Below are 10982 nucleotides of genomic sequence, written 5' to 3'. Positions count from 1 at the left end.
ACTTCCCAATTAGATCTTTTTCACACATATTCACATGCTAAGTTTATATAGGAAGTTAGAATTCTTTCTAGAAGTCTCTAGTAGATGTATGTAATCTTATCCCCTAGTTGTCACATGACATAGGATTAAGACACTTGTCATCATCTTAGATAGTTCTATCTCCCAACCTTGCCTATATAAGCACCGTATAATATGCACAATATGCATCTTTTGATCTTTGATCAATTGATTTAATTCATTGTGCATCATAATCAAGTAAACATTTTCTCTTGTGGAAGACAATCTTTGGTTTTGCAAGTGATTATGGGAACTTGAATCCATTGATGACTCTAATAGTGCAAAATACATTTGTAATCCAATGTATCTTGCTTGCAAAATTTCTCAACTAAATTATAACACACGACACAAATGATGATATCTTGTATCTTAATTCAATTTCCTTTTCCAATATACATATCAGCCATCTGAAGCAAATTGTAAACTCTTGCAAGTGTGGTCACAATTGCAATCATGCTAATGTTTTTATACACTTACCCCACATGAAAAAAGAAGAGAGTTCAAGGAAGCTAGTGAAATAACATGAGACAAGACGAGACAACCTTTAAGACAAATGAGCTTGTAGGATTTATTGGAGAATGTTATTTCTTTTAGATGTGTGTTCTACAGGTTTCCCATTTTAATATAATTTCGTAATTAACTGTGATTCAAAATAATGTGTAGATGTACCTAATATTGTCAGATGTAAAACCCCTTCTAATTCTTGCAACACATAATGATGCCTATTTTTGGAGGTCCTCATCTGCGAAGGCAGCCCAACAATAACACGAAACCCGTAAACACACCAACCTAACGATACCTATTTAGAAACAAACAAGTAACTTTAATGGTGTTTCTTAAGACCATCCAAACCTAAGTATTTGAAGCACAAACCATGTAAGGGAACTCTTTTGTGGGTCCGTTTGTTGTGCGCGTTTTTAATTAATTGGTAGGCAAATTCCCTTTATTCATTGAGTACCACTAAGTTAAGGCCCATTATGCGTTGATTCAAAATTTTAGCATTAAATATCTGAAAGAATTATATGATATTAAATTAATGCCATCTGCAAAATCATTAAGCAGGTGCAAAGGTATTACTAGAAGAGAAAAGAGCTTAAAACACATTTTTTCATCTAAGTTTAGCCCGACTATCTTTATTGCATGCAGCACAAATGGATGCTTATTCAATCAAAACATGCCCTGATATAATAACCAGTAGTAAATAGCCTGAACGATTGTTTCAAAACCATCTGGTTTACAAATTATTTGACATTGTAGTCAAGGTGAAACTCAATTACAGCAATCATATGCAAAACTTCAATCCATTTAGTTGAGATATAAGTTTTCACGTTTAAATCAAATTTTATTTAAAAGTTGAATAGAACTAATGATCACCCTTTCAAAATCTTCAGCCTACCCTGACACTTTGCTTTTCGGAATTTATTCTGTAAATCAAGTATGAACCTACTTTCATCCATAGAAAATTATTTGTTGTGTTTGATCTGGCATTTGCTCAATTGATCACTGCCACACTCAATCATATAAGTCAAATAGTATTGCTTAATAAAAGATTGACCCCGTTTTCTGCTAAACATTGGAAAGCAAATTATTTGTTGTGTTTGATCTGGCATTGCTCAAGTGATCACTGCCACACTCAAACACTGCTGCAGCTCCCATCCCAGTACCTGAAAAGCATTCAGAGTATCACAACAAAGCATGAATTATATATGGAAATAATGGAATTTACTTCTACCAAATGTACAACAATGGAAAAAAAATGGCAACTGCTAGTAAATTAAACAAAGTAGGGCGCATCATGGCCACTTCTCTCACCTATACACATGGACACAACTCCAAACCTGCAATCTTTACCGCGGCGCTTCATTTCATGGAGCAATGTTCCTACACACCGAGCCCCTGAAAGCAGAACATACAAATTAACAACCAAACAATCAAACAAATCCTCTTAATCTGATAAGAAATATTTAATTTTGTGTGGCATGCACCTGTCGTTCAAAATTTCATTATTAGCTTTAAATTAAGTAGGCTTTCTATGGAAGAGTTAAAGCTTTTGTGCAGAATAAAAAATTGGTAAACTTAATGTCTGAATACATAGGAAAATTTTGGCAAACAGGTGAAACTTTTCTCTTTTAAGATTTCTCTACTAATCCTATTTGTGCAGCCGACAGCCTTGCACTAGTGGAAATGTACTAAGCATACCAACATTTGAAATTTTAAACTGTCTTAACATTTTCCTAGATCACTGAAAATGTAACTTTTTACTTCATTTCATTTATATTCAAAACAGTTAATAGCTAGTGCAGATTGCAAACGTGCAAGAAGCCTGAGAATATTAAAATCCAAGCCTTTACAATAAAAAATGCAAACTTAGCACACCTGTTACTCCAAGTGGGTGACCAAGAGCAATGGCTCCACCATTTACATTCACTTTTTCTGAATCCAGGCCCAATTTCTTACAGCAGTACACATATTGGGATGCAAATGCCTAGCATAGAAAACATATAAACATCAAATTAGAAGTCATCGAAAAGAAACATGACAAAAAAGGTTAAGTACTCTTGATTTGTAGTCAAAACTTAAAACAAGAAGACCCTTGAAACGAAGTAAAAAATTATCTGATCTTGTTGGATAAACATGTCATGCTTAATGGAACAAGCCTCCTCTCTTAGAACAGTGCAGTTATATGCAGATGTTCTTAACTATGTGTTAGTATAAATGTTTCACTTATTCTTATACTTTGATTTTAAGTCCAAATCAATGAGTATATGAACACTTGAAAATGCGTAGAAGCAATATCGTTCCGTAAACTGAATTTGAATCCAAATGGACACCAATAATAAACATGGTAGATGCTGTTAGCAGCACAGAATACTTCTGCATGTAATACTACAAATAAAGTCTTAATTTTATTCCATCTTAAACGAAATCTTTCAAAGCTCAATCTCAAATTCATCAGATGAGTGTAGATATTTTGCCTTGAATATTTCTCAAAGAAAATGAGTGGGTGCTCTGTTTCGCTCTGGATGATTCAAATTCCTGTATGGGCTGTTGAATGCAGGCATATATGGATTCCCTACTAGTTTTTTACTGGGTATCTAGAAGACTATCTACAATTCTAGTACGTGCCCATATTCTGATTTCAGAATCCATTTTCACATTAAGAATATAAGTGCACTTGATTTGCAAACTGATTTTTCAGAATGTTTAACGATATTGGTTATAACTTATAACTTATAAGCATGAAATATCATTAGATGGGATACGTACTTAAGTTTTGTACTTCGAATAAATATTGATACAGAACTATGATTCTGGGAATCCAATATATAAGATATGCTGACAGAAGATAGAAATGTTAAAAAAACAATAGTCAAAGAAACAAATTTGAAGAAAGAATTGACATATAAGCCCGAATTGTAAAAGGACGAAAACCTTAAAGGTATCTTTCCATAGATTAGAAATGACCATAAAGGAAATATAGTAGTGGAGGAGGGTATATAAGGGCCCCCACCCAAGAAAACTAGATTCAGAAAACATCCTTCGCTGATTTAAAAATACAAATACCTAACTGAAAGGAACATCAACAAAATCAAAAGGGTGAATGCCAATACATCCAAGACCACAACACTGGGCCATGAAACAGACAACAAGAGACATTAAAAAAAACACAGCCAGGGCCCAGCATTCAAATTCAAGGACCCCATCCACCAGCACCAAGAGCATCCAACAGAGCACCACAACCGTCAAAGGTTCAACCTCCAACTTGGCTCTTCCATCCCATCCTTTGACAGCAACCACCACCACCTGACGCAGCACTGTCAGAATATTGCCACCATGAGCATCAAGATCCAGAAACTTAAACCCGCGAATAAGCTCTGTACACAGTTCCACCTTTTGCAGTATCCACCCTTCATAGAAGGAAGCGTGAAAGCACTCATAACCACCAGAGAGCCCTGGTAGCGTGAAACAAGGAGGTATTTCCCCATTTTCCTGAGGTTGTTGCAGAATATCAAAAAAAAATTCATTTACAGTTTACCTCCTAAATTTCTTGTTTCAACCCAGTCAATTCCAAATTGAAGCTTTCAACATCCACATTCCTAGCCATGCCGCTAAACCATCCAGCTGCTTTCCGAAAAGCTATCCTCCGACTTAACCAAAGGCAGGAACAACAACAAATCCTCAACTGTGGAGCTACTGCCGTTGGTTAAGTTGGAGGATAGTTTTTCAGAAAGCAGCACGTATGGATTAGCCATGGCTGTGAATGTGGAAAATTAGATATTCTGCAACCACCTCAGGAAAGTGGTGAAATACCTCATTGTTTTGCACTAAAATGGAAGCTCATTCTCTACTAAAATGGAAACCCTAGAACAAGCCAACCCACTGTTCATTTGACTATCAGAACCTAGAACAATCTTGACTAGAATTTAAGAAAGAGCATCTGAACATATGAAGATCTTCTGTAGTCCATGATTAGACACCTTCCCCCAATGGAAAGAATCATCGCCTGCAGCAGAAAAAGGTTTACAATCTACTGTAGAACCTAACCATATACACGTCAATCTCATTGTTAGCCAAAAGCCACGCACAGCTACAGTCCTTCCCACCATCATATCCCCAAGGATCAATGCATCATATCCCCACGCACAGCTACAGTCCTTCCCACCATCATATCCCCAAGGATCAATGCATCATATCCCCACGCACAGCTACAGCCCTTCCCACCATCATATATGAAGACAATGCATCATATCCCCAAGGATCAAACCACATGCACCACAATGAATGCTAAGCCCACCACACAAGAATATAACAGCCCAAGATATGGACCAATCCTTAATAAACATAATATTTGGCGAAAGCAACAAAAACATAAAACACTCATCAAAGGCCAACTACCACTTTTCAAAAGGACTCTCAAGGAGGTCTGTCAGCAACAGTAAACTTTAGTAGCCATTCCCCAGAGACCTTACGGGTACTAACAAATGACATAAAAGGCATCTGCACAATACCCAAATTCACTAAATGGTCCGCTGCTCTGTTTTCCCAAAAGCAATGAGAAAAGAAAACATCCTCAAAGCCACTACACAGGCGAAGCACCTCTTCAAGAAAGGTATTTAACTTCTAGTCCAAACATCCAAACTTGTTCAAATCCATAATAATTTGAGTCACCTTCAACTACAAGCCTCCTATACCCAGCTGACCTAGTTAAAAACCAGCCAATGCCACTCTCCATTTTGCTCTGTTTGTTTTTAAGTCTAGAAATATGATCCACCTTTAACTAGCAAACCTTCATAATCTCTAACAAGTGCACCAGCTCCAGCAAGGCCAGGATCACCTCTAAAAACGCATCAAATTTCATTTTCAGGATTAGACGCCAATTTGACTATTTACCTGTGACCCTTGAATGGGGACCAAACTGTTGGTGTTTCATACCATCTACATTTTGGAAGGAATTTTAGGAAGGGTCTTAACAGGAGAAATGGGCATGCACGGTTATAATGTACTAATTGAATTAATCGGAAGACATAAGATTACATTACTTATGTCTAGGATTGAAAGTTGGTCAACTAGAATACAAATAGCACATTAGCCACAAAATTGCACGAGTACATTATATATGCGAAGTATATAGTCCTGTTAAGTAAACAAATGAGGTAATCATGCTACATTTGATGTGTACAAACAATTCTGAGAGCTGCATCTGAAAGAACGGCAGTGATTTGGAAAATGCATAAAAGATTGGAACAAATATGATATGATAACAATTTATAAAAATATATCGAATTCAGGTTTTCGCTAAAGAGTCATCAACATATCTCAGTCCCAATCAACAATTTACAGAGCTTGCAAAAATGTATCACATATCAAGCAAATTTTGAGATAAGAAAGCTGCCATAACAACTTAAAAATATATATAAAAAAGATAATATTGCTGACTATCATACCTCATTAATCTCATAAAGATCAATGTCATTGATTTGCAGTCCAGCTGCCTCTACTGCTGCTGGTATTGCAACAGCTGGGCCTATTCCCATTACAGCTGGATCACATCCAACTGCTGCAAAACTCCTGCATAAAGTTCAGATGAATCATGAAAGTTGAACAAAGGTATTATAACCGTGAACATAGTGAACTAAATCGAGGATCGGTACCTGAAAACTCCAAGAATCGGTAATCCTTTTGTCACAGCCATTGCCCTCCTCATAAGGAGGACAGCAGCTGCTCCATCGCTAACTTGGCTCGAATTTCCTGCAACAAATTGATACTTTTTAAGGATGCATTTATAGAGAAGTGCTGAAAGAAGCCATCCTACTAAAATCCATAAAACACTGCCAACAAGCTGAAAGCGAAATATCGATACCAACTGCTGTACCTGCAGTAGTGCTGCCACCCTTCTTAAAAGCAGGGTTGAGCTTAGAAAGACTAGACATAGATGTATTTGCCCGAATCCCCTCATCTACCGAAATAGTTACAGACGTTTTGTTCCCAGTTTTCGGATCAACGATCTACAAACCAACTCAGAGAACAAGTGATATGCAGATTTTTATTATTTTTATATTGGATCTATCGGAACACCATGAACGAACAGCATTATTCTCCCAAAATATTCATTGGAAACCCAATTCAATGCAACTTTGATGTTCTTGTACCTGAGTATGTACTGGAATGATTTCATCTTGAAACCTTCCTGTAGCTGTTGCCGCCTGTGCATTTTTATGAGATCGAACCTGCATCATAAAAATGTCTTCAGATGCAAAATAACATTTTTTCATTTATTGTAAGCAAATGTAAATGTAAGGAAAGGGATTGTATTGGAGTTGGAGGCAATGTATAAAAATGTGACTAAAATATTAAAAAGTAAGCCTAGTGGATATACTTACAGCCGCCTCATCTTGTTCCTCTCTTAAAACTCCATATCGCTCTGCGACATTTTCAGAAGTAATGCCCATTGGAATCAAGCAATCCCGCGCTTTTTGGTTCGTCTGAACCTGTCCCATGATCAAAATTCATTCACAAAAGTTCATTATAGCTGTGTGTAATCAAATAGAAACTATGACAAAGGTATAAATGAGGAGTTGAGAACAAGAATACATGGAGTGAAACAACTTGAATACCAATTTGAAAAAAAGTGTGCGTACCCTTGGATTATCATTGCGTCTCCAACCTATGGAATGCTCTGACATTAACTCTAACCCTGCCCCAATCCCTGTTGAAGAACAGACACAGTTTGAATTATAAGTAAAAGGAATTGGACATGGTGCGGGATGAGAAGCTCGCGTGCACCACTATATGCTCACCAATGTTGTAGTATCCAGATTTGATAGCAGAAGCCACGTCAGCTACAGCCTGAAGTCCAGAAGAACATTGTCTGTTGACCGTCCTGATAGGCACAGTCTCTGCAGGCGATATATAATTATGAGCAGACAGGCATGCTGGATCAATATCAGGTGAACAGAGATAGCTACAAAAACATAATCAATTGAAAATTGTTTGTACCTGGAAATCCTGCAAGGAAAGCAGCCACACGGCACTCCATGGCTCTCTGAGAACCAGGGGCCAGAACTGTTCCAACAACAATGTCACCAACTTCATCTGGCCTGATTCCAGTCTTTTCAACCACAGCCTATAAGCAAATAAATGTGCATGATCATTTACAATTCTCTAAGCAGAGCATTTTTAGCATGTCATACATGAGAAACTGGATTTTGTCTACTTCAGCTCATTATCAGTTTAATACCCAGTGATATGTACTCCCACTGTAGGTGGATTGGTAAGTTTTGATTTGCTCCCAAACTTGGTCATGGGGTTGAACTTTTAACAGTACTGACTTTGAACAATATGTGATGTAAATGGAAAGAAATATCCTTGTGGAAGTCCACAATAATGGTTTCACACACCAAATTAATGTCTAGCTTGTCTTCCACAAGCTTTGTCTAGGGGTTGAAAGTTCGAAACGCAAAGAGATCTAAATTTGGGCAATGTACATAAAGTATAAAAAGACAAGTTCCCTTGTTCTTAAAGGTGATCTCAGTTGCCCATGAGTCGCACTGGCTATCTCTTGTTCTTAAATGCTTAGAATTGAGAGGAAGAAAGCCACTATTCAACTAGTACAGATAATAAAAAGACAAATTACCTTGTTCTTAAAGGTGATTTCTCTTGGACTTAGCCACTCAAAGACGCTTGGATGGTCAGGAGAGCTGTAGGATTTTTACAACTTCCTTTATATCTAATGCGGATGGCAATGTATTGCAATGTATTTGGGGGGTTTTGGTATGCCTATGGGCTTTTTGTAATGGGTAGATAGGCTTATGTTTTCTTGAGCAATACTGAAGGGTTTTCTTACTGGTTCTTTCCCTTCAGTGCTCTTTGAACCAGACACATGTAAAAATATATATAATCAATATAATTTTAGTGGTCTCATCCACTTTTATAAAAAAAAAAAAATATTGACTTATATACTGCAAATACAGGAGTATCAACAAAAATGTTGAGTCAATATCTCTACAAGACCGGGGCAAAGTTTTATTAGTTAACTGGGAGCTGTGCTACTATTCAAAATCCATACAATCCTTTTCTAAAATTGGTGTAAATATAAGATGAACTTCTCTTTGTTAGAAAAATGAGCTACATCTGAATTGAAGTAGACAGCAAATGAAAAATCCTAGATTCTGATTCCTAAAGAATTTTTTTTAAAAACGAAAGGGATATGATGGGTTCTTTACACCATGTTCAAATTAGAAGTAAATGCCATAGTCAATTAACAATTTGACACAAAACTTAATGAAAGAAGATGACAACCTTTAAAACAGGCTCGAGCAGATCCTCTGGACGAGCATCCTTGAAACCCCCACGTTTGGCCTTGCATATAGGGGTCCTATATGCCCTGCAAATCGCAATGTAAAAAACATATCCCAACATTAAAATCGCCAGCAATGTTAATTTCTAGTATTTGAGAGCGTTAATTGATACTTACGCCACAATGACAATATCATCACTGTACTCGGGAGTCCGCTCATAAGATGCAGCACACGGAGATGAAGAAACCTGCTGACACTACCAACTACTGTGTTACCATGTAATCCAATCAATTCATGAAATGAAATAATGTCACATTGTGTGATCATGATTTAGACTGCTTAATTTTGAGTTAATTTTAAGTAAATCCATTACTCTTACCCATATAAACAGACCTCTAAATTTTGCATGATTTAACTCACCAGGAGATCCGAGGAAGTTCGTGGAGTGCTGCTGAGGTGTCCCAGCAAAACTTCTTGTCGCATAAATACCTTGTCCATCTCTCTTACAAGTGAGGAAATGCTTGAGACTTGGCTTATGGACGGGAGGCATCGAGGAGGAAATATAAAGAATTGGGCGAGGCATTTTTCCAGTCAAAGTCTGAAGCCATCTCCACTATGATTTGTGAACAGGGTCCGAAGACTTGACCTTCGCCTACAATCCAAAGCCAATCAGCTTTCAGGCGTCAAAACAACAGCAATTTTTTCGCTACGGTCATTCCGATGTTTTAGGCTGCTTTAATACCCTTGTTTTTCCATCGAAATTCATATTCTTATTAAAGGAAATTAATAGTAAATGGTGAAAATTTTTAAGGCTGAAAATTGCATATTCATATCTATCCTTTTCTATGGGTTTTGTTTGTATTTTATGAAAAGGATCAGTAAACTCATATTCTATTAACCATTCATTAGTACATGCTAATTAAAAGTCCACCAAAAAATTTAGCAGGTATCAATAGGGTCGGTCTTAAACAACACACACTAACCAACATATTAAGCCCAGAGAATGTTAGTCAACTCTGAGCGTTTAGCAATTTTAAGACTAGAAGTGTATTCTTAGTGAGACCACGCGCCTTAAGCAACATGTCAGTCAACTTTGAGTGTTTATCACTTTTAAGCATAGAAGTATAAGCTTAGTGTGTGTGATTTAAGATGTCATGTATCAATAGTTGTCCACTTGTATATCTAGTAATTAAAAAAACTATTTAATTAGAGTAGTTATACAACTTTGTTAGTTCATAATGCATGATTATTGGGGTATTTGTAGATAGGTATTGATCAAAACATTTATTAAAGGAATATATTTGGATCAATTGTACAAATTTTGTGGTGGTAAAAAAGAATGGTTAATAGAGCAATAGAGAATATGTATCAGATGCCACCTAAAAATGACTATTTTTTAACATCTCTCGTGTAACCAATCCTCATGCATTCATTGTAACTACCCAAAAGCCAAAACAATAGTTATAAACTCTTAAGTCACATACGAAGAGACCCAAAAAAAAATCAATTTTGATGTATTGTTTAAGAGCTTAGAGTGTGTAAAGTTAGGGTGGGCAAGTACCGGTACCCTTCCCCTAATTAGAGAGTTGTATTTTTTTAAAGTTTGGCTCAAATCGTCATTGTATCTTGATTTCATTACAATTCATCTTTATATATTTGACTCCACTACTTAGATATTTTATTTATTAGTTTAGATCAAATCTACAAGGACAAACTTGACTTTGTTCATTTCAATGAATGTGGATTTCTACTTTGAACTTTTAAAATTTAAGTTCATTTTTATATTTCATTGATACTTTCACTAGCTAATTTATGTGTTATGTTGTTGTATTTAAAGACATCCATTCATTCATTCATTCATTCACTCATTTTGAAATCAATAGGAATTTCTTCAACACAACTAGAATTCATTTTGCAAAAGGAATAAAAAGAACCATAACAACAGTATCAAAGATATATATATATATATATATATATATATATATATATATATATATCATCCTAAGTCTATTGCATGTTTGCTTGTTGTCCTTGATCCTTCTTTTGAAGTTGTTGAACCAATCTAACTAAGGATTTAACTAAGAAGAATATGACCCTCGTGATTCAAGAAACTCTCTAAAGGTGTTT

General features: G+C 36.1%; 1 protein-coding gene across 3 annotated transcripts; it reads right to left on the bottom strand.

Moving 5' to 3' along the window:
• Positions 1-1160: 1160 nt before the first annotated feature.
• On the bottom strand, positions 1161-9594 carry LOC131064867 (3-ketoacyl-CoA thiolase 1, peroxisomal). Of its 3 annotated transcripts, none has more exons than XM_057999189.1 (14): positions 9276-9594; positions 9032-9102; positions 8857-8941; positions 7555-7681; positions 7356-7454; positions 7197-7264; positions 6939-7046; positions 6708-6785; positions 6431-6563; positions 6210-6306; positions 6003-6126; positions 2434-2542; positions 1870-1953; positions 1161-1721 (listed from the first exon to the last, which is right to left on the bottom strand). In XM_057999189.1, the coding sequence occupies exons 1-14, from the start codon at positions 9351-9353 to the stop codon at positions 1624-1626; spliced, it is 1359 nt and encodes a 452-aa protein (XP_057855172.1). In that variant the 5' UTR covers positions 9354-9594; the 3' UTR covers positions 1161-1623. The 3 variants fall into 3 exon arrangements, with proteins under 3 accessions (XP_057855172.1, XP_057855151.1, XP_057855161.1); XM_057999168.2 differs by having other exon boundaries at positions 9032-9111; positions 9276-9576; XM_057999178.2 differs by having other exon boundaries at positions 9032-9105; positions 9276-9576.
• Positions 9595-10982: the final 1388 nt, after the last annotated feature.

This window comes from Cryptomeria japonica, chromosome 1 (assembly GCF_030272615.1).
Source record: "Cryptomeria japonica chromosome 1, Sugi_1.0, whole genome shotgun sequence".
Lineage (NCBI taxonomy): Eukaryota > Viridiplantae > Streptophyta > Pinopsida > Cupressales > Cupressaceae > Cryptomeria > Cryptomeria japonica.
Note: the sequence above shows the minus strand (reverse complement) of the source record. Positions and strands in the feature narration are given on the sequence as shown.

Excerpts from the sequence above, each read along its gene's own strand:
- LOC131064867 (XM_057999168.2), bottom strand. The coding sequence starts at position 9,353 with ATGGACAAGGTATTTATGCGACAAGAAGTTTTGCTGGGACACCTCAGC. Across the intron at positions 8,942-9,031 it reads GATGATATTGTCATTGTGGC|GGCATATAGGACCCCTATAT; the intron begins GTAAGTATCAAT and ends TGCGATTTGCAG. Across the intron at positions 6,564-6,707 it reads TCATTCCAGTACATACTCAG|ATCGTTGATCCGAAAACTGG; the intron begins GTACAAGAACAT and ends GTTGGTTTGTAG.